Below are 24,225 nucleotides of genomic sequence, written 5' to 3'. Positions count from 1 at the left end.
GTATTCTGCAAGACACGATTCTTGCTGCGTTATCTTTTCTCCTCGAGAGTGACCCTGCGTGCGTTCTCAAAGGAAGCAGCAGTGTTATAGATGGTGTGTCTCCAGACCTCTCGATTTGAGGCCAGAGTAGACCAGTTATGGTGATCAATATGGCCAAGGCTGAGATGTTGTTTCAGGGAGTCCTTGTATCTTCTCTTCGGGGCTCCTCTCATGCGGCAGCCAGTGGCAAGTTCACCATAAAGCAAGATCTTAGGGAGGCGGTGATCCTTCATCCTGGAGACGTGCCCTGCCCAACATAGCTGTGTTCTCAGTAACATGCCTCAATACTTGTAACTTCTACTTGTTCTAGAACAGATGTATTGGTCACATAGTCTGACCAGTGGATGTTTAGGATTGTGCGGAGGCAGCGTTGATGGAAGCATTCTAAGAGATGCAGGTGGTGGCAGTAGATGACCCATGATTCGGAGCCATATAAGAGAGTCGACAACACTATGGCTCTGTAAACACTGATCTTGGTGCTTTTCTTCAAGTGTTTATTATGCCATACTCTTTTGTGGAGTTTTCCAATAGCACTATATGCCTTTGCTAATCTATTGTCTTTCTCCCCGTCAATCTTACTATGTGAGGAGATGAGGCTACCTAGGTAATCTCATATATATTGCAATGTAACCACAGAAATACTGTTGTTTTCTTTTTCAGAGCACTTTTTCTAATGACGAAAAGCAACTTCCAGCCTCCTAAATTAAAGGACAAAATGAAATGGTAAGTACTTTTCTGTTTCAGTAGATAATTAATGTACTTTGCTGGGCAGTTGATTTTAATGTTTAGCACTTCATTTTACAGGTCCAATAGTTTCCATCATTTTGTGAAAATGGCACTTACAAAAAATCCTAAAAAGAGACCTACAGCTGAAAAATTGCTACAGGTATAAATTTATGTATGGGATTTTTTTTTAAATTATAAAATTATAACTTATATTATTATATATATAATATATATTGTAATGCTTAATATGAGTGGCTGGAATTTTACTCTGTGTGTTTCCTTCTGTCTTTCAGCATCCCTTTGTTACTCAGCCATTAAATCGAAGTCTTGCCATTGAACTTTTGGATAAAATGAATAATCCTGATCATTCCACTTACCATGATTTTGATGATGATGATCCTGAGGTAGGAATATATTTTAATCATAGAATCAGATTAAGTTTTTGTTTGCCAGCAAAACTAAATTATAATGATTTATTGAGCCACAGAATGTATTGTTATCTGGGAATAGTCTCAAAGGTTGCTTTTGCTTTTGGTTGTGCTGCTGTGTCACATGTACAGGCACTTAACAAAAGTCATTATACTTGAGGAAGAGAACCTTAAGGAGGTGTAACTACTTTAAAATTTTGTTCATTGTTGTTCTTCAACAATTTTGCAACAGTAAATGTGATCTGCTTCTCCAGGCCTGAGTTTTGTCATGTGTTCTACTGTATCTTTGTGGAGTTATGTTTCCATTCATCTGCAAAGAAAGCATTTTCATAAAAATAATTTTATACCTGTGTAGGGGAGAGTATGATCCTGTAGTTGTTTTTGTCAAATGGTTCGATGTGTGTTTTTTTGCAGATGGTATTTTTTGATCTTAGAATACTCTGAAATTTGATTTCACTTGTGGTTTTGTCAAAGGCAAAGTTTCTGATTTTTGGCTTTAACAGCTGGGAAAAAGCCTGCTTATGTAAGACGATAAACAGTGCAGAACTGAAGTGTTTAATAAATAAGAGAAAACAGATATTCTGGTACTTCATCTTGTCGTGTGCTTTACTGCATGTTAGTGAATACTGTCCAAATGTTTACTGTTCCCTAACTGATGGCCTTTTTTTGGAAGAAAAAATGTAATCCTTTCAACACAAATGCCATTTATTCCATAATTACATACTTTTGGTTTTTTAATTGGTAAACTAGTCTAAAAATGCCTTCAAGGGAAAAGAAGCTTAAAAGAAGCAACTACTTTAATAGATTAATTTTCAAATTTTACAAGTTAAATGAACTTTTACTTTCTGGAACAGCAAAGACCAGTTGACATGCACAGAGTCTTTCTTAGAAGCTGAAATAAAAAAATGTAGAAAGAAGCCAAAGTGAAATAGATAATTTTTTGTGTTGTTGAGTGCAGTGCATATTTTCTAAATGAGAGAGGAGGAGAGGAAAGCATGATGACTGAATAATGGTTAATACTTTTAAAAGCAAATGCACACAGTGGAGCAAATTTAATAGATTTTTCTGATAAAAAATATTTAAGAAAGTCAAACACACAAAAAATCCCTTAGTGTGGTTGGCTTTCACATCACTGTTAAGAGAAAGGTGTCTGATTCCTGATGAAAGCAGCACTGAGCAATGTGGATCTTCTCCTTACCATAAGTTCTAAGGATTGTGTGTCTTTTAGTTCCCTCTCTGCTCAATGATGAGCAAGAGCTCGGAGGCCTGTTAAAGTGGTATTTCTGTGGAAACCAGAAAACCAAAACTTTCATGAGCTCTCATAAGAAGAAAGGTAGTGTGCTTCCTGTGAATGAGCGGCTCAGATCTGTGAATCTTCTCTGCTCTTCTGGAAACTGTAGTGAAACCGTGTACCATTCCTCTGTGTCACAGGTGTACCTTTTCAGTAGGAGTCTTGTCCTTCATTTTGGGCTGATCAGATGGAGAATCTCTCTCCTCTTCTTGTAATAAGTCCCTTCAGTACACATTTTATTGATAGTTACTTGTAGCTTACAAAATAGTGTTCACACTTTTATGTCCCTTGTGACTTAGCATTAAGAAGGGTCTTCTGTTGTCTAGTATATTACTTATCAGTTATCCCATAATGGAGTGTGGTATCAGGAGCAAAAGCTATGCCTCGTCTGGGGAGAAAACAAAGAGAAAACAACCTCCCAGCAGTGATCAGAGAAAATACCTAATTTTGTCGCTTAAAAAAAGCTGGACTGGCTGACAGTACGGAGGGCGAGCACGCCACTGGTGTGTCTTTAGCTGTGCATTTTTCAGATACTAGTTCATTTGTTGTTTATCTTACATTGCTGATGGTTTCCTGCCGCATTTGTGGGCTTCTGTGTTACGCACACTGATACTTCTCCATCACTGTTCATCATGTGGCCTTGAGCTCTCCTGTGCTGTTACCTGTGCTGCTGGATCATTTTCACTGAATGATGTCTCTTACTTAGATGTAAGAGGCATTTCTCCCCTACTTTGTTGCTGGATAATTTTCCGCTAAGGTATTTAAGGCTCCCACAAAGTGAGGTTGATATGACACTTGGAAAAACATTTTATTTTGTATTAAGTAAGTCTGGGACTCATCTCTGCGAATAAAGCAGGTAGTAATGAATTATCTAATGCATTTTGAGCAAGTTTTGTATTTCAGATAAAGAACCTCGCCACAGGCAAAGCAGTTGTTGGCATTGTGGTCTTTCCTGTAATAAAATGAATGGAATAAGAAGTGTATGTGCTCCTTTTATACAAAATTGAACTTGCTCCAAAACTTGCCTGCTCACAGAGGCAGCTGGAGATGTTCATCTGAATTTAGGGATTAACCAGTCCTGTACTTGTGGCAATCCCCTGAATGCATCCATCAAAAATCAAAAGAAGTGACAAAACAAGGTGCAGCATAACACAGTTCGAAAACACTGGTGAGAATCTTGAGCCTCAGACCTCCCCAATTTGTTTAGAGTTTTGTATTTTTTGGGGTGGTGGTGTTAGTGTCTTGGGGTTTTTTTTGGTGGATTGTTTTTCATTTTTGGAGGCTCGAGAGCTTTTCTGTCTGTTGGTGGTCTTTGAAGTCAAGTCTGCTGCCCACTGTACTGCGAGCTCTTCACTTGGCCTGTGCTGCTTTTATGGGGATACAATCTGTTGCTGCTTGGATAGTCTGCAGAGTTGTGTTGGTGAAGTAGAGATTAAGATGTGAATTTGCCACCTCTGAGGAATGCCATACTACATCTTTAAATCATTCTAAACTCAGAGGTGAAATGTTTAATGTGTAAAAACAAAACAAAAACCATACCATCCTTTGGATATAATCAGAAAGCTTCTTCTGTTCATACAGTTGCTATTTATTTGGCAACAGTATCTGAAACGGACATTCCCTACCCCTGGGAGCTCTTCATTTAGTTTCCCTTTCAGTCATAGACAGGATTTCCAGTTGAGACTCTGCTTTCACTCCCTTAAGAATAAAGCTTTGAAGATGTTGACACCTGCCTGTTCATCACATTTCTGTGACAGTGATTCTCATGATGGATGTGATATTAGCCGAAAAGGTTACAAAGAGGAAAGTGCTCATGCCTTATGCTTAGTACAGTCTAAGTTTTGGGGATAAGATTGCTTTTGAGATCTGTACCATGATGGAAATTGTGACCAAAAGGATTTTGTGTCGGGAAGTTAACCTACATTCCTTTGTCCTCTTGCACAGCTCAGATGTCAGGTGTTTGTATCAGCTCGTTGTCAGTGTATGTATTTCAAGGTGACTTGAGGACTTAGTCCTTGTGACTGAGAGATGAAGATTTGACTCCTTCACGTAATTCTCTGGTCTGGAGAAGGTGGTATGAGGGCAAGCTCTGTCTGTTGTGCAACACAGACATCTGTGTCAGGATGCACGGACTCAGAATATCACTGCAAAGGCAAAAATACCTCCCAGCCCCCCTACAGTTTCTGCTGGCATTACAGATGCACACACATCATACACAGCTGGATAGTGCCTCTTAATAAAAGATTATAAATAAGCAACCTTTCAGCACTTAGATGCACTTGAAATGCATTCTGAGCTACAGCAAACCATTTTTTAAGCCCCAAGCAATGCACAATAAACAAAACGAAACTGTAGAAGGAGAGGATTGACATAAGTTGTGAGAAACAAAAAACTGCCGATGAGATATGTGGGAGAAAATACATACCCACAACCTGCAAGTCTTTCCTGTTTCAAAGAAGAGCAAAATGAACATAAATGGGAGGTGGAACACCATGTACATATGTGTTGGATCCTAATGGGAAGGAAGGTAGTAGTGTGTGATGAAAATTGATGAAGTTTTCAGATAGTATTTGAGGAGTAAACAGAGTTGCTGAGCTATTCGTGACTCTCTGTGATAGTACAGCAGTTGACATTTTGTAACTGTCAGCACTTTGTAGTCAAAAGTTGCCCTGTGAAGAATATAATTATTGTATATAAAAGCAAAGCAAAGCTAACATACCAGCACATCATAGCATCAGACTGATTTAATTAAAAATTGTTTTGCTGCCACATATTCAACACAGAAACAGAGCGAACATGCGCTTTTCAGAGATTACTTGGGCTAACACTGTGGAAAAACAACTTTTTTTCTAAAAAGTAAGATTTCATTACAAAGGACATATGAATGCATAATGTTAGGATTTGTGTTGCTAATTTTGGACCTGATTGTATACATGTTGTGGTTTAGGAATGGTACTCCCCAATTCACTGCCCCCCACTGACAGTCTCCCAAACCACATGCCGCTTGCTTGCTCCCCCTTCCTGCTCCCATGGGATGGAGTTGAGAATTAGAGGCACAAAAGTTGGAGATTACAAGCTGAGATAAGAAAAATTTACTGGAAACAGCAATGAGATAAGAAAACGAACAGTAACAGCAACAATATTAATAACAGAAGTGTACAAAGATAGGGTGATTCACATACAAGAATGTTCACTGCAGACCCCCAAACAATGAACAATAGCTGACGGTGCTGCCATGTGTTTTGACTGGAAGCCACTCCCTTCTTCTCAGAAGCCAGAGAGCTCTTTCCCCCTACCCCTGGAAATGACATGAGGTGGTGTAGAATAACCCCTGGGTCCTGGCCAAAACTAGGACAATACAGCTGTCAACTGATCTCGTACTCTTGTTAAGAAATCTTAAATTATGGTTTCTAAGAGAACCTGCAGCAGTGCTTGTAGAAAGCAGAGAGAAAATCCAACGGGAAAAAAAAAAAAAAGCTAAGTCTTAAAAGTTCAGAATACTTCATCCTTAGAGAAGTAAATGGAAATTCAGGGAAAAAATAGAAGTGGAATATAAATATGAAGGTGAATATGTAGGAATTATGCTTTCTCTCTTGCCACACAGCATTGAGAGTACCAGGAATACACCTTTCTACTCAACTTTGAAAACCTCAGGCAAATTTCTCATTACTTAAAGAACCTAATTGATGACTTTTTAGGAATCAGTTTAGTTTAGGAATGAAATGCTGCCAACTGAGTCAGATTTAATCTTGCTGCTTCTTTTAAAAACTACCACTACCTTAAGCTGAATGGTGAAAAAAGGAAATGCTATATGAACAAAGACAAATGCTGGCCAGCATTATCTTTATATTTGCTCAAATCTGATGTTCTAAAAACTCTTATCTTGAAGAGTTGAAGAGTTGAAATGTCTCTAAATAATTCTAACCTTAAGTATAAAAAATTGCATGCAATATTTATATTTAGCTTTCACTTGATTTCTTTCCTTTTTTGATACTATGCTAAAGAAACTTGCTAAAAACTGTCAGACAATACTGGTTTTCAAGTGAGCATATTTTGGTACTGAAATATTTTATTTTTCACTTCTAGCCTCTGGTAGTGCCTCACAGAATTCATTCAACAAGTAGAAATGGAAGAGAAGAAAAGACACGCTCTGAAATAAACTGTAAGCATATGTGATATGACAATATGAAGTATTCTTAAAATAATCATGGTTACTATTTCAACTGGTATTTTGAGTATCTGATATACATAGAAACATTTTTAATGATGTATAGGAAAATAAAAACATGCTGTTTCACTTAAGTGTACAGATTCTAGATGACTATGCAAAAGAAATATTGTAAAATATTTGGCTACACCCTTTGTCAGCACTTCTGCAAGGCCCACTATTACTTCATCTTAATTGAACAGGACACAAACTGAGCTCTTCTGACAGCTGATTGATATAACTTTGTATGCCACTCCAGCCAGGATATTCAGGCCAAAGCCAGATTCAGCTGGGTAACAGAATGGCAAAGGAATATTTTTTCTTTCCTTAATCATCTTTGTTTCACTTTTGAATTGAAACAGTCACATAGAGATCAGGAAGGGAGGAGGTTGATCACTGGCTTTTGAAAACAGACTTCATCCCCCAAATTGCAGTAATTCTTTTGTTTGAATTAAATCAGAGCAATACTTAGAGCTTTAGCTGTCTTTTCTTAAGCTGAAGTTAAGGGGAGAAGTGTTAAAGAGGTTCTGCCAAGCTGGTGTCCTAGAAAATGTGATTAGTTTGCTCCAAAATTCATTCAACACTCTTTAGTGCTAGTGAGGCTCCCAAAAGAATAGATTCAGTAGTGAATTCACACCATGGATGTGCTTTTTCTATAAATTACAGCTGTATTGCGCCTCTACAGAAGATACTTCACTGCCCTATTTGCTGAATGGTTTTCCTGTTCCCTATAATGAGTAGGTGACGCAAATAGTGATTGTGCTGCCTTTGTGATAAAAGAGTACTTTCTGTGCCCATTAGTTTCTAGCAGGCACAAATTGGCTATGTCCATGTGTCAGAAGTTTCCATCAGTGGGGATATGATACACTTATTAAACTAATTTTTTCTCTTTTTGTTAACCTTGGGAGCTAAATTTTGTGTAACCACAGTCCAACTTAAATTCTTGTTTTCCTTTTTTCCTCTTTAGTTGGTCAAGTAAAGTTTGATCCACCTTTGAGGAAAGAGACAGAGCCACATCATGAATTTGTGAGTAACAAGCAGCATGTGCTACGCTCTGCACATTATCCCCTGCAAGTATCTGTGCAGGAGGTGTGTAGCGTGCTTCCTTAGCACTACTAAACTTGTTCGTGATTTTCCTGACAAATTGTAACATAATGTTTCTTTGGTGCCATTACACTATATGCAGCAAAACTCCTTGTTTGTGGGCTCTGCTGGATGTGATGTGTGTGCTAAGCAGCAGCACTTTGTCTTGTAGGTTTCCTTTATCCTTTATACCTCATTGTCCAGGATATTATTCCATTTATTTATGGAGTTATTTTTTTTAATTCTACAGTTACTGTGCGTACTCAACTTCTGCTCTCCGTTGTTCTTGTGTTGACAGTGGAAATAGTAGAATTGAGTAGAATTAGGGGAGAGATATGGTGCATTTTAAAAGAATTTCCTTTTGTGAATAATCCTTCTGTGGCCCTGCATCACACCTGAGCCATGCTGAGTCAGGCAGTGGATGTATTCTGTGAAGGTGTATTGCCAGTATCTTCTTCCTGTGGACCCATCGATACAAGGGGTGTGAGAATTCAAGCTGTAGGGGAAAAGGTGTCAGTGCTGTCTCACACACACGATTGCAGCAAATTCCTCTCTTCTGTGGAGAGTGTTGCTTTTCTCATTTGTGCACTTTGGGCAGCTTCTTCACATTCCTGGATAAAAAGATAAAAAGTCTGCTTCTTCACTGCGGACTTTTGTGTTCTCTTTGTTTTTCTAAGGCAGGTGTTAAGGTGAAAAAGTTGGCTTAGTACATAGGTGGGAAGAACACTGGTTTTCCTCAAGTTGGTTTTGGGAATGATGTGTACCTAGGAATGTACTTGTGTAGTCTACAAACCACATGTGAGTCAGATTTCTGACACAGATTTCCTTGTGGTGCTCTGTAGTTGTACTAAAATCTCCTTCCCAGTGCTTTGCCCTCTGGTAGTGGGTCAGCTGGCTCTGGGTGTATGAGGTTGTGTATAATCTTGCTCATCCTCAGAACTGGCTGAACGGGTAGCCTGCAGTTTCTGGTGCCTGTTTGAGATGAAGGAGAATAGCTTACCAAATCACACGTAGGATTTAAACAGGTATTTCAGACGTGTTATTTAGACCTTGACATAACTGCGTAACAGCATCATTTAGGAGCCCTGGTTATGTAAGGCTTTTTTTTTTATATATTTTTATTATATTTTATTAAATATGATAATGCAGTCAGGGCTTCTACTGTAAGCTTACCAGCTAACTCAAAATTATTTTTGAACTGATTCCAAGTTGCCCTGTCTTTGCTTCCCTGTTACATGCTCTGGATTGTAAAGAAAATACAATTGGTAGCAATGTATAGTTCAAATTATAATGCTTTTGCTCATTAAGAGCACATATATACACACGTAGAATCATAATTGCAAAAAGGTGTTAGTGGAGCAGCTGAAGTTTTGGAAATACTTTTCCCATTTCTTTCTTTTTATCAGTCACTGACTATATAAACCAGTTGTTGGACAACTCCATGGGGCAGTGGTGTTTTTACTGCACCTTAGGAACCTGAGTTGCTAAACTTGGAGAGAGATTTTCTGCAAGGATTAAAGCAGTTTTTCAGAGCACTTTTTTGGCTGTTGTTGGAAGGGAGGAATCGAGCCTTTTCCTACATTGTGTGTTAGCAATCAGGACCTTTGCACTTTGGAATCTCAGAAGCTCTTGGAGGAGGGACATGAACAGTCCAAATTAATTCTGTTGATAAGAAAATATCTTCATATTGTCTGTTCTGGTCAGACATTGCATATTTGAAACCTGTCCAAAGAACTTGTCTGATCTCCCTGTCTATAGCTGTTTGGATCTTTCTGAAGAGGAAAATTAACTCCTCCATGGCTTATATCAGAATATGAAGCATGCAGACCTGATATGTTCTTTCCAGATAAAACAGAACTATCATTTTAAAAATAATGATTTTGGGTCCAGAGACCAAAGAAAAAACATACAGGTATGGATTAGCTATAGAACCAATGGACAATTTAAATTGGCATATCAATTGCAAACAAGAGGCCTATTCAGAAAATGGATGCTTTTGCAAAGAGCCTCAGTACAAACCAGTCTATGGGAGAAGTTTGTAACAATCTATACACTCTGGCAGCAAAAGTCTTTGAAATGGAAGTGGGAGCAAGAGATGCCTGTCTCTTCCTCCAGCACTAACAGTGTGGATCCATTTTCATTAAAGCAGTTCTGATGCTTTTGCTTCTGTCTCACTAAAGCGTGCTTAAACTTACACTCAGTTACTTGTGGGTATGAGTGCACAAAGGACTGGACCACTGCAGCATGAGGAGTTATTGTCATTGGTGCACCGAGATGTTGAACTGGCTGTACTTGCCTCTTACTGGGACAGTCTGTCACACATTACCACAGCTCAGGTGATGAACAATAAATAATTCATCATTTTGGTGTGATTCAGTACTGTTTGGTAATGTGACCATATCCCTAGCTGTTTTACCCCCATCCTGAGAACTGTCTTAACATGGTTTGAATTTCAACTAACAATATCTCTTTTTTTTTTTAGCAAGAAAATTTACATTTATGTATACCTGGCTTTCAGTCACAATATAAATAATTTGAGTTTCTTGATCTCTATCTAATGAACAGCCTGACAGTAGCGATTTTTTGGACAATTCAGAAGAAGTATACTACACTGCAAGATCTAACCTGGTATTTTTCATCTTATGCCTTTCTTTGTCAGTGTTAGTTTTGTCCTAATTTTCCTTTTTCGAAACTTGTGTTTTGTCTTGTTGTTGTACTGGTGTTTTCATCTGTTTAAAAGCCATTCAATATAAGAATTAGTCTATATGTGTATTTCTATAACGTAGAAAAAAATTCTTAACTTAGTATGTGCAGCATTGACAGTATTTGTTTTTCTATGTTTTCATGTTATTCATGTTTAGTTGAATCACTTTTATAGAAGGGACTCAGTATTTTACATTCATTCTAGTTTCTTTAACTACCTTACTATGCATAACTTAATTTTTTGGAAGGTGACTGAAGATAGAAGAAACATACTCTTTGTATTTTTGTCTGGTAGTTCCTTTAAATGGCCTCATAAAAGACTGAAGTTATATAAGTGTAAGTCTCTGAATTCTCCAGATGGTAATTATGTTACAGAATGAATGTACACTTAATAGAAATAACAGAAAGTGGGATCATAACTGTTTTCAATAGCATTTGGCATTGATTATAGTCTGATACATTTTCTGAATTTTCTCCTATTGCACTGCTAAAAAATTTGGTTGTTGGCATTGCAGTGTAGCAATTACTCTAGGAAGTGAGTTTTCTTACTTCTCTGCTCTTTGTGTAGTTAGATGAGTAATGCATTTAAGTCTTGGGTGTCTCCATATTCTGTTGAAAAAAAGAAACATTCTGTGCTAAATGAAGAGCATTACTCTGCTAACTTTCTGAGATTTGTGAGATGTTAATATAAGTGCACTGAGAGGAAAATGGAAAACTGGGGTGTTTGGGAATGTCTTTTTTATGCAGTGTTTTTGTCCTTGCATTTTGTTTGTTTGTTTTGACATCAGTTGGCTTGGTGTAACTTGAATCTACCAAAAACATTGTTACTGAAAGCTTAGACTGTCTTCCCCTTTCTTAGAAGGAAACATCTGTGTTGCTTCATTTTAAGAATGTTTCACAAACTGTTTTGAGATCAGTAGCTTAGATTTCTCTACCTGGTGGCAACACCTCCATCCTGTGCAGTTCCTCTGGTTTTGGAAGTGTGGTTTTGGTTTTTCAGTTTGGTTTGCTTCTGGTTTTCTCTTTCCAGTTTAACACTTTTTAAAATCTGTCTGTTTAAGGTTACTTTGTGTTGTTGCATATCTTGCTATCTTAGTATCTGGGGGTCTAAGAGTTGAATGAGAACATGTCTCCTAACTGGACTGTTGTTTCTCATCCTTCTTTTACCCCATGCTGTTCAGAATACTCTTCAAAAATTATAACCATGATGAAACTTAAAAAGTACTGTTGTTGTCAGAGTTGTGAGAGGGTTTTTAAAGTAAATCGACAGCACTTTGTGTTTCACTGCTTTCTTTGCACCTCCTGTGTTCATTGTGAATCAAAGAGGAGAATTCTGAGTTGGTGGTAAATGCATCCTCTATTCGTGAGATTCTTCCAGTAAGACCCAATCCTTAGAGGAAGTAAGTGCCAGTTGGTTCATTCTTCTGTTGTGGACCAGGACACACTAATCAGACATTCTCTTTCTATCTCTCTCCTTCCCCAGCTCCCCACTCCTGCTCTGACAGTGTTGCTTTCAGATCTGTTTGTTGTGAAACGATATGTGGATTTTTAAAACGTCATCAAGAGGAAAAGATTATACTTTTTTCATAAGCATAATATATCACCTACTACTGTTGGGGCTCTTTCCCATGCTGGTTTTATAAAATACCATATGAACAATAACTCCTTTGCAGGGCTATCTGTCTCTAAAATCCTAACAAAAAAATAATTATCATAAATCAAGGCATACTTTGGACTACATACAATTGAGGTGGAAAACAAATTTGAGGAGTGACTGACAGTATTTTTTCCTATCACCTAGCATTTTGCACAGCCGGACTGATCATATGGCAGTTTATGCAGTCACTATGCACATTAGCTTTTAAACGTTTGATGCCTATGATGTGGTTACCCTTAAAAATCATTCCCCTCCTTTTCTTCTCCCCCTTCTTTCCCCTGTGCAGTTCTGAAATAGTAATGAGGATCTTGCCAGAAGAATGGAGAAATTCAGTAAAGGTCTCGTTTGCAGGGAAAATTCCATGTCCAAACCCCAGGGTCCCTTAATGCAAATTGCAAACAGAAAGGACAAGATAGTACTTCTCTTTGACTTTCTACAAATATACCCTTTTGATTCATAGCTAACTATATAACAGACTGTTTTGCTCTAGGTACAAGGTTCTTCTGTCTTTCAGGATAGATATTTTTTCATTTTTCTGCAACTAGATAACAAGTTTCTCAGGACGTTACTTGGGTACCTTCCATCATTTGAGATTTTCTTGCACATGCTACTTCCTGTCATTTAGAGTTCTTCATGTTCCTGTTTTGTCATCTTTGTCTTATGTGCATATTAGACTTTACATAAGGTAGACCTTTTCACTGTTTTCTGTGTATTGTAAAAGCAATTGTTTGGATACAGGCTTAAATAAGTAGGAGAGCTGAGCATTGCATTTGCAGTGAGCTCAGGAAATGGTTTAAATTCAGTCATCTCTAAAAATATATACTCCTTTATTCTAGGACATTTTTTAAGTTTTTTATGCTATTGATCCTGGGAAAAGTACCAGAAATCCAATGGCTAACTAAATGTATGGCTGTTCATCTTGTACTGCAGCAGCCACCACAGTGGCAGTCTCAGGAATCTACATGAGTTGGCACAGTAGGATCGGATTTCTGTGATTTGAAACGTTTTTGCTATAATTAAGCAGATTTTCAGAAGTTGTCCAAGTATATGCCATCCTGAGCAAAAATGTGCAACTTCTTTCCGTTTGTTTTTTTTTTTCACTAGATCAGTTGCCCGTTGGATTCCCTGTGTGGCATTGCAAACAGCTGTGTCAGTATGCTGGAGGGAGGTGCATGGGGTAGAGAGAAGCTGGGAGTAAGGGCTGTTAAACCCAGCTTCTGCAGATCTGTTGCTGTATGTGTAATTGCCTCCACTTCTTGGAGGTGGCATGCTGTACTTACCATTGTTGGAGTCTGTCAAGGGGAATCTAGATGAGAATTTGGCCTCTGGTCCCAAAAGCCCCAATTCTGAGAAACAAAAGAGAAGGTCACATTGATCAAATGCAGATATTTTCATTTAGGTTATCCTGGTCTGCAGTGAAATACTGTGGCAAAACCTTTTTCTTCCCATTCGTAGTGAGCTGAAAAATAATTCTGGTTCATATGAGTAGACTGAGCTGCATATCTTGATAAGTTAGAAAAACTGTCAGAGAATCCCCCAAAAAAGATGAGGTGGGAGGGAACCCCTGGTGATCTCTAGCTTACTCCTGCTTAAAATAGGGACAGCTTCCAAGCTAGATTCAGAGGTTACTTTGGGCCCTCTGGCTTTGCTGTGGTTGGCCACATGTACCACAAATGTGTGCTGCTCATGTGTAGTTTCCCTCCTTGGCTGCTGGGACTACCAAACGCTTTTCAGTTCAGAGTTGCCCTTCCTGCCCCTAGCCAGCTTGTCCTCAGCCTCTTCTTGTATCTGTGGTGGATCTGTCCTAGTTCCAGGACTTTTCAGTTGTCTGTATTAAACCCCAGGATGTTTTGTTGTGTACTCCTCCAGCTTGTTGAAGTTCTTCTAATGAGCAGCCCACTCTTGTTTATTTTAGAGTGGTTTCATAATACCATTGGCCAACTACCTCAGCACCTGGCCCTAGTCTGCATCATCATACTAACTGATTTGTAACAGTGACTTATTTTTTTCTTTCTATTATAGGAAAAATTAAATGTTTAATTTAGCCTGGAGTATACAACACACAGTGAAAATTCTACTACCAAAACACACAGCTGAATTCCACTGTTTTAGAAAGTGACAGAGGAGTTGAACAAAACTTGGATTTGATGTCTCAGGTTCCAACCTACAGTTGTTTTCAGTTGTTACAAACTTAACATTCATTCTGGACTTCTTTAGGAATGAATTCAGTGAGAGGTTTGCAGCTCCCATGCAGTCTACATTGTTGTACTTGCTGGATACAATACGTTTGGTCCTATTTAAATAACTAGGTTGTGGTTGGTTTTTGTTTTCTTTTGGCTTTTAAGTATACTCCAGGTTTAATAATTCATGATAGTTTTTGGTAACACTTTTAGGAATGCAGTGTTTCAGCATAGGTATTCTCTGTTTTTTAATTATTTGTGGCAGAAAAAGTAAAATACTGGTAGGAAAAGACTGAATTTTAATCTCTTTATAGATTGACATAGGTAATAGAGAACTTTGCCCAGGAGCATTTTTCTTCAATTTAAGTAATTTTTCTCCTTACACATGCATAGATTTGCTTTTTGTTTACTTACAAGCCATGAAAACTCCTATCAGTCAGTAACCAGGAAAGAATTATATTTAGTGTGTTTAAAAAAATATACACACAACTTGCTGTTTTTGATGTGTTAAGATATCCAAAGAAATTCAAGAATGCACTTTTTATTGAAATAAAGGCATTAAAAATATAGCATATGCATTAGGTAATGCTAGTCTCTTTTAAAAATTAAATTCCTCTTTGATGGAGCAATGTGATAGGAATTGCTTAATCATTTTACTGAGAATGTATGTGCCTTCTCATTTGACATGTTAGTAGTCCGAAGGTGATTTGTATTCTTGAAAATTCAGAGTTACTTCCCTGGCATTTTGTAGATTTAGTGTCTTAACTTTGTCACTTCAAATGGTCTTGTTTCTCACTAGATTTCAAGAATAGCAAATGTAGGAAGTAACTGTGAATTGCTGGGTTGCTGTATACATTCAGTTTTGTTTTTGAAGGGCTGAACACCTAAAAATAGATTCCCAGTACAGCTCAGCTCTACAGAACAAAGTGGGAACATAACTGTTAAAGGTGCAGTAACAATTAACTTACTGTGAAATTCTGCAGAAAATAAAGCAGGTTTTTTAAATTTAAGCTGCAGAAGGTTTTGCAGATTTGAGCACTCCTGGGGAATTTGTTTCATAGAACGCCCTTTGCTTTATCTTTGCTCTGAGGAAATCTGTATGCTGTTTTTAGTCATTGATTACTTTGCACATGTAATTTATCTGATTTGTTTTTCTTCATGACAGCTTCCTTTAGTGTTGCTTAAGCTGTTGAGAAGAACTGGTAATTATTCCCTGTATTACCTTTTTTTCCAAAGCAATTACTGTCAGCAAATAGCACACTTGTCTTGTACACAGATGAGACCCTGAGATTAGCTCAGCTGGTTAGAGCATGGTGCTAACAACACAAAGGCTTTGGGTTTGATCCCCATAGGGGCCATTCACTTAAGAGTTGGACTCAGTGATCCGTGTGGGTGCCTTCCAACTCAGAATATTCTGTGATCTGAGTTGTATCGGGAATGAGTTGTTGGTAATCTGAGGCTGACTGCAGAATAATCTAGAGTTGCATCTTTAATTTAGTACCCAGATTATTGACCTCTTCTCATTCCTGCCAGCTGTATATCTCAAGATCCTATTGGAATATATCTGTTTAGTCACCCAGATTTATTCTGTGTCAATATTGTCTGATCTGAAAAGAATTTTAATTAACTAATCAGCATTGTATATATATTAAATGAAAATATTAATGTAGATTGATAAAGTTGTTGGGTAACTTTGCATCATTTGGGAATTAATGCTAATCTGTTCTTCCCAGTGGGAATCCACAACTGATAAGATTTCATATCTTCATGTGTGGCTTTAAAAAACTCCAGTTATATTGGAGGCTGCAGGCCTATATCTCACTGCAGGCTTTGCAGGATACATGCAGCATTTATCAATGTTTTCATATCAAATATGCCGCTAGAAAGCTTATAAAATTGTAACTTAGGGATATATTTGAAATACAAGGTAGAAGAAAAATATATTTAACTTTTTAAAAGCTTTCTAGCTCTCAGTATTTATCTATCAAGAGTGCAAAAGAAGGAATTTCCCTAGCAGTGGTGTACTTCACCCCACAGTTGGAGTGAAAGCCAGCAATGTTTAAAGGGCTTTGGAAAATTCTACATATCCAATTAAAATCATAAATCTTACACAACAGTAAACTGAATTAAAACAAAGCTTTTGCCCTTTAAAAGCATTTAAACATAAGTAATTCTGGCAGACGTCATTTTTGATAAAGAAAATTCCAGTTATGCTTAAGAAGTCTGGTGGCAAAGGAAGGCTCCTTATGTTTTAGGTGGGTTTATTTATTTTCTTTTATTAATTTTCCTGTCATTGCTGTACAGTGTATTCATAGTCATACATTGCACAGTGTGTAAATTAAAGTGGACAGACATTTTGGCTTTGTCCAGTGTAATATCTTTGTTTCTTACTTTTGAATAATGTGATTTTGCAACATTGAAGGCTTGTCTCTTCAAAGCAAAAATCTCAGATTTCAGTATACTGATCTGGCGTTATTTCTCTCAACAGCTTCCCAGTCTTTGTTCTGGCATCCTCTCACATAGGCTCACACAACCTGTTTAACCTACTTGCTTGTGAGTCTGGCGACATCTTATGTTTCCAGTCTTGTTATTTTCTACTCTAGAGCCTGAATCCTCAAAATACCTGTGCTTACAGAGGGAAGGTTTTGAGATTGCAAAGGAATATTATAAATACTCAAAGTAAAGAAAGTTAAATTTATTTCTTTGTGGATTGTAGTCCATCAGCTGGTGGTGAAGAGCAGCAAAAGGGAATTACGTGGGTATAATGAGACAGATGCTGGGTGTGATGAAGAGACTGAAACTGTGGAGGGCCTAGGATGGCCTTTCTTGAGGAAAGGAGACTTGCTGAACTTGTTTGGAGCAAGGAGCAGGAGGAATCAAAATCGAGGCATAGGAGGATGATCAAACTGTGGAGAAAGAAGATACGGATAGCAGAAGGGATCAAAGATAGCCATGACTGAGGCCTGACACCTTCCTCCCCATTGGCATGGCCACTTGTGAGGCCTGTCGTCCTAGATCCCCTAACAGATGTCTAGAGAGAAAGTTGGGTGGCCCTTCTGAGTCAGATCCATAGAAGTGGATAGAGTTTGGTGGGTTTGGGGGATCATTTAATTCTAGAACAAAGAAGTGTAGTAAAATTGATACAGAGATTGAAAAGTCAGTCTCTCCATGGTTCAGGAAATGCCAGCATCAGGCTTGTCTTTGCAATTTTTATTCAACCTTCTGATCTATACATTCTTTTACATCAAGTAATCGATTACATAGTGTTTTTCTCACAATATCTCACTTGTTTTGGGAAAATACGTAAAGTTACTGCAGCAATCACGTGCTACTGACAGCTGTGGTAGGCACACCCATGCGGAAACTACTACTTAGCTTTGCAGAGCAGAATAGAGAGCACAGTAAACAACCTGAAACTCCTTGCCAAGCAGAAAACAATGTCCATAGCTTTGTATTAAAGTGCTTGCCCTTCAGCCTGGAACTGAGGACTGCAGTGGTTTCTGCTTCATCAGCTTAGAACACTGGAAAATCTAATGTGAGACTTTTCCTCTGATTTTTAAAAATGCTCTTTTGAGAGATCAGCCCCATCTAATCTGAATTTATTGCTCTTAAAGCTTGAGTATCTGGGCATCTTGATGAGGGATGGCATATTTTGATATGAGTTGCGGTTCAACAGAAGATGTTGGGAGGTCTTTACAGTGTTTTCTGGGAAGGAACAGCGTAGCTCTATTTATCACTAATTTAGGTGATCGGTAATTTGTTTCTCCTGGTGAATACACTCAGTATCTTGGGAGGAAATTTATGCTCAGATTTTTCCTATTGTGATCCATTTGAAGAGAAAAATACCCTGTAATTATAGCAGTATCCTCCTGGCAGGTGCAGGTTTGATCGTGTTTCAGCAGGGTCCCTGCATTCCATTAAGGAATTAAATTTGTATGGCATTATAGTGTTTATTTAATAACAGTGTTGGAAGCCTGTTGCCACATCTTTTTTTTTTGTATCTTATACTCCATGATTGCTGGAGTGTTTGACTTCATTAGTACTGTATTTTTCTTTTCAGTACAAAAGGTGTTCTAAAAACGTACACATATGGTTATAACCAGAGCTATAAGAGCATTTATTGTCCTCTCTGCTTATTTTTTTAATGTCCCAGTGTGCTGAAGGGATTTTAGGCTCCCTGCCAGAACTACTCCCCATCTGAAACGACTGCTACAACGTGCCAGTGAGGGGTAGCAGGGTTCTCTACAGGGTCTGGTAGATCGCAAAGTCCTTAGTGCTGCTTTTTTTTTTTTTTTCAATTTTTGTATTATTTTTGTTGTTATTTTATTTCCTTTTATGCAGCTGACTTTATTTGAGCAAAGGACCTGTGTGTGCAAGGAGGAGGCTAAGTTCAGAGTTTTAAAAGGAGTTAGAGGTGCAGGAAACTGGCAGCGAGGAGATTTTTCAGTGCAGTGGGCCTGAGAGTGGTGATAGGGGTCAGAAAAGCCAGAGAAATAAGTTTGTTTGGTACCTCAGCTGTGGCAGAGGGGATAACAGCAGCATGACTCAGAGTGTGTGTTTGATGCTCACCTGTTCATCTTAAAGATTCATTCTCTTACATTTTTAGGATCTACAGCTAGAATATGGTCATGGTCCTCAGTGTGGCTACTTCTTGGGTGCAAATAAGTGAGTAAGCAGCAGCATTTTCTGTCTTTAACTAATTCAAGACTATTTTAATATAAAAATCGCAAATGTGTGTTTAACACATTAGCTGAAATGTAGTAAAATAAGTCAAGCTTGTTTCTATCAATTACAACTCCAAAATCACTATTATTTCTACAATAGTAGTAACTCCAATGCTATAGATTTGCAGCATTTTTCAGTATTTGAGGCTGTGTTGTCTCTATGGTGGTGTAAGATTCCTTTTAAGAGCTGCTATCTTGGTCTGCTTGTTTACAAAATGTTCTCCATGATAGGTCCCACAGACCACAATTTTACCCCACCTGGGAACTACCAGTGCTCTTCTTTGATATTGCTTTATGCCCTTCTTCATCTTGTGGGGCACTGGGAACATGCAGTTATAAATGCTTTAAAAAATAAAACTCACCTTTCTTAGCAAGCCCTTCAACTTTATGTTTGTACATTTAATAATTGTGATATATTAATCATATGAAATAATTTTCAGTGTATTTTTTCCTTTCCACCCAATTTCTTAATTACATTTATGCATGTCAGAATTAAGATGCCTAGCTTTGATTTTCAAATTAAATCATGTTGAAAATCTAAGCATAGAACTTGATTTTTTTGCACAGTCTTTAATTGGGAAAACTATGAACACTGATATTTTCCCAAATCCTGTTGTTTCTTATTCCTGTGTTTTGCCTGTGATTCTTGCCTGTCTGTCTTTTCAAAAGCACAAAAATGAAGTTCAGAATGTTACAAAAATTAACCAGGGAAGAATGAGTTTATTCCAATAGTAGTTTAATCCTCAGGAGTCTGATTTTTTATTTTCTTTTTAAGATTACAATTTTCTTGGAGAGTGTGGATTTGTTTTCAGTTGGATCAAGCTAAGTTTTTCAGAACAAGTAAAGTGGTTTACAGTACAAGGAAAAAAGACCACTGCACTTAATAGCAATACATTAATAGACACATGTGAAAGCACGTTGTGTAAAAATAAATGAAAGAAAAATTGCTGCTATGTTCATTTGTATATGGATGCTTGATGTACGTTCTGAAAGCCAGCTGAAATAACATGCTGCTTTGGATTATTTATTGGTAGAATCATAAGAGTTTTTGTTCTGGCTTCTGATAATTGCATTTGTGTACCACAATTAAACTATGTTCTTATTCTTATTTAATGCTGAAGGAGTCTCTTAAAATCAGTTGAAGAAGAACTGCATCAGCGGTAATTCTATTCTTTTTTTTGTTTTCTTCTCTTGTGTGTTTCAAAAGTAATTTCTCTTGTGTGTTTCAAAAGTAATTAGTGCATTGATTTTTTTTTTTCTGTCTGTCACAAGTAATTCTTGTTTGTCCCTATACTTGCCGAGAGGTTATGAGAGAGGCTTAGTTGTCTGGGTTGCAGCTGTGCTCTAAAGAATAATAATAATTAAAAAAAGACAGTAAAATTCTGTAAAAGAGGTAGTAGCCTTTGAGCTCAGAAATTCTCACAGCAGTCAAGGTAATTTTAATACAACTCATGCAACTGTAATACTTTATTCATTTTCTTAGGGGACATGTGGCACATTTAGAAGATGATGATGATGCAGATGATGATTCTAAACAGTAAGTCCTTCTTGTAAAAATAAATAGATAAATAGAATTAGATCCTTGAATAGATGAACATTTGAAAAAAAATAAGTTTAATCATGTTTTATAGTAACTCAGGATTCTTTACTCTATAGCATTTTTACAGATAGGCATTTAATGTTGTTACTAGATTACATCACCAGAAGTTTTCTTATTCTGCTAATAAACTTACTGTAAATTGGGGGAGTGGGGAGTCTTGTTCCTTGCTTGATACAGTTGTCCTTTTACCTTCTATTATTGAACAAAATCTTGGTGTCATTACGTTGAGCCAGTAATTCGCCCCAAGTCCTGGTGCCTTGCTTAGAACCAATAACTGTGTAAGGCTCATGAAAAGTGTGTAAAATGTATACATAAGTCTTCTCTAGTTTGAGTTTGTTCTGTCCATGTTCCCAGCTAGGAGGATGCTTGTATGGGTGCTTGATTTTTGGAATAGAACTGACTCCCTTACCACAGAGAGAGCAAGGTTATGGAACTGCAAAGGCATATGTTAAATTAATTATGCTCATATTAAATTCCATTGGTATAAGTATTCTCGGGCTCTATTTGATTTATAGATGAGAGCTGAAACAATTTAAAAAGCACAACCAGTGTGTGTAGATTTACATTCCTAAATAAATTTGATCTAAAGACCAAAAATAAAGGTGGCATTGAGACAGAATTTTTGTTTGCTTTCTGTTAATGGATAATTTTGAAAGCTGTTGCTTCATACCAGAAACCTTTAAAACATGTGTTATCTATTGTGGGCATCTGTCTCTTACAGAGACAGATTATACAGTCTCCTTTTTTTTGCCTTGAGTTATTTTACTGCTGTTCTTTTATAACAAAAGCAGTGGTTTTTATCACATACTGAGCATGTGGGACAGCCCCCTTCAAGATGGGTAAAGGTACTGATAGTGTCTGATGTCCGGTGATGAGTACATTAAATTTGCATTGTTTAATAATCAGTTTTTCAAAACACAAGTATATTTGTTGTTTGACACAAGTAATATTTATAGAAAAATAAAATAGCTGGTTTTCAGTAGGCTTTATTCTTGTGCTAGTTCCTGACGAAATTCTTCATATTTCATCATTAAGCAGTTGTTTAAAGACATGGTTGATTACATAGTTCATTAATAATATGAAGCTCTTGTGTCTTGTCATTGAGAGGAAGAAGTTGATGATGCTGCTCATGATTTGCTCCCCAGCACTTGGGTGAAGCTGAGAACCTGCTTTGCTCATAGCTGGATAGACCTGGCTAATCGCAACTCAGGCTTCCTCCAGTGCAGGCTGTAACAGTCCCCTGTAGCTCCATCCTGCCAGCTTCACTCTGATGGCTTCCAGTGAAGATGCTCTGGATAGCTGTGCTGCTGTGAGCCAGCTCAGCTTGGTTACTCCATCCATACTAATCTCTGGATGGTTTTTTGTGCACAGCTTCGTATCTGTTCATTTTTGTTTAGCGTTTCTTTTTTTCTCCTGACTTCTTGCTTGATATGCAGGCAGTATCATCAACCTCAGTAGTGTTCCAGGGCTTGGAACTTCTTGATCGCTGCTGTCTTGAAGTGCTAGCACTGATTTCCTTGTCCAGTGCTTCAGAACCCTTGTTTCTTACATGAGCTCCATCAGAACTTTCAAACAGCATTGACTTTAGGTGCTTATGTCTCTGTCGTGTTTCTGTGGATTTATTTTTTTTACATTAAGCAAGAAAGAACCTGATCGCTTCTGGAGAGGTTCCAATTCATCTGACCCTAAGGGTAGTCACCAGTAGTCTTCCAAAATAGTCTTGGTGTTTTTTGTTTCTTCACATATTTCTTCCCAGGTACTCTTGCCCTACAGAGAGGGCCTGACAATGTGTAAGCACAGGAGTAAAAGCTTGAATGCCTCAACCTTGGATTAGACAGATTCTGCATCTGTGCCTTTCTCTTGGTATCTGCTTGAGCCGAAAGCTCTGCTGCAATTGTTGGTTCATCAGCTTGATCACAGCTATCTTTCTCTGGAACCCACTGAAGATTCAAGGCTTTTGTTTGATTTGTATTCTGTGAGATGGACTTTCTCTTGAAGAGCACATGTGACATCGGTCACTTCTCCCTTCAGATCCAGAACAAAAACGATGAGGTCATTGTACACCTTCCAGTCCAGACAGATTCCACTGCATGAAACCGGGTGATTTGCAGCAACAGAGAATCCACATGCTTCACAGAACAATATAAAGTTATCTCTCATTTAATAGTTTTGTTTGTTTTGATATTTCTTTTTCTCTCATGTGCAGCAAGGCTGCTGATGCTTGAATTTCCTGGTTATGGAAACTGGGAAAGCAGAAATTATTGGAGCACTGCCCTGCGTAATCAGCAGTGACAAACTGCACCTAAACCCTGTTGTTGAAACAAGGACACGTGGTCCTTTGTGCAAACATCTGTCACATTTATGCCAAATTGTTGGCTTTTCTGTTTGCTTGGCTGCCCAGTAACATTGTAATGGCTGTCTGAAATGCAGGAAGAATATGAAAAAAAATATAAGTGGAGCTTGGACACACATGACTGAGGACTTAAACTTGGTCCCATGGTGGAGATAATTTCTACCACCATAGCAGCTGAAGTCAGAAGTCCCCTTCCAAGCTTCTCTGAAATATAAGCAACGGATAAGATGCCAGGACAGAAACTCCTGAAAAGAATGAAGCAAAGCAGACAAGTTGTTGACCTGTAGACATACAAACAGATATCTTACTACTTGAATATTTTTCCAAAACTTTGAAACATTATTTAAAAATAAGGAAAATATTGTGCAAGAATGTCAAGTTTTCACAGCTGTATTCCTAATTTATTTAATGGAAATAATTTTCAGTTCAAAAAATATTAGGAAACAGGGCAGTATAAGAGCTTTTAAAAACATACAAAGTTTAGGGATGTAGTTGATTTTTTTTTTTTAATGCAACGTATTTTTTAAGCTACAGAACTGGGAGAGGAAGAATGCTCCTCATGCTTCAGCTTTCTTGTTTTCTGCTGATATCTTGTACTGTTGAGCCAACCTGTTGAATTGTTCTTGCGTTAAAAAGTTGTCTTTCCCAAGACTTCTATGAAAAAAGAAACTCATAGAAAAAACAAAGAACCCAGACACTAGGGTAGCTGTCCACTGCAGATGAATTTTACTTTCAGGCTGTTTAAATCATCAGTAGTAAATTTTTCAAGGGGTGGTATTCATCAGTTTTCTTGTAAGTCCCCTTTGCCATGCATACCTACAGATGGCCCTTTAGAAAAGCTCACTGATACCCTAAATCTTTTTTGTCTCAACAGAGTAAATATCAGGCCTGCTGTGTATCTCCCTGCTTTGTTCTGCACAAGTATGTGCATCTTCAACAAATCAGTTCATGACACTGTGCTCTCTAGGGGGGATCTGTGACACTTGTTTTCATATAGTATCTGTGGTATAACAAAATGTTTGGAAGTATTTGTGATGCAGTTATTTGGATATAATGGTGCTGTTGACAAGTTAATGGGGCTTATGTGTATGCCATTTATAAAACCCTGTATCATCTTGCAGACTGCAAGACAAGGTTGAAGGAAGGTAGCAATCTGTTTTGTTTCTTCTCTTTATAGTGCTACTATGAAACCTAAAGTGCCACCTCCTTTACCACCAAAGGTAAGTGAGGGGGA

At 37.7% G+C, this 24,225-nt stretch overlaps 1 protein-coding gene across 4 annotated transcripts in view; it reads left to right on the top strand.

The window, feature by feature from the left end:
• MAP4K3 (mitogen-activated protein kinase kinase kinase kinase 3) overlaps positions 1-24,225 on the top strand; it is a 76,022-nt gene that overhangs the window by 26,152 nt on the left and 25,645 nt on the right. For 2 of the 4 annotated variants that reach the window (XM_039381476.1, XM_039381475.1), the window contains exons 10-19: positions 700-762; positions 844-925; positions 1,059-1,169; positions 6,571-6,646; positions 7,659-7,780; positions 10,340-10,402; positions 18,921-18,979; positions 20,160-20,198; positions 20,522-20,575; positions 24,169-24,211. In XM_039381476.1, the coding sequence (XP_039237410.1) occupies positions 700-762; positions 844-925; positions 1,059-1,169; positions 6,571-6,646; positions 7,659-7,780; positions 10,340-10,402; positions 18,921-18,979; positions 20,160-20,198; positions 20,522-20,575; positions 24,169-24,211 (712 nt within the window). The remainder of the gene's footprint in view (positions 1-699; positions 763-843; positions 926-1,058; positions 1,170-6,570; positions 6,647-7,658; positions 7,781-10,339; positions 10,403-18,920; positions 18,980-20,159; positions 20,199-20,521; positions 20,576-24,168; positions 24,212-24,225) is intronic. The other 2 variants (XM_027709803.2, XM_027709807.1) reach the window with 2 other exon arrangements.

The sequence above is a fragment of the Pipra filicauda genome, unplaced genomic scaffold, assembly GCF_003945595.2.
Source record: "Pipra filicauda isolate LSUMZ 115617 unplaced genomic scaffold, ASM394559v2 scaffold109_size3271384_pilon, whole genome shotgun sequence".
Classification (NCBI taxonomy): Eukaryota; Metazoa; Chordata; class Aves; order Passeriformes; family Pipridae; genus Pipra; species Pipra filicauda.
The sequence above is the reverse complement of the archived record's forward strand: the minus strand, read 5'-3'. Positions and strand labels throughout refer to the sequence as shown.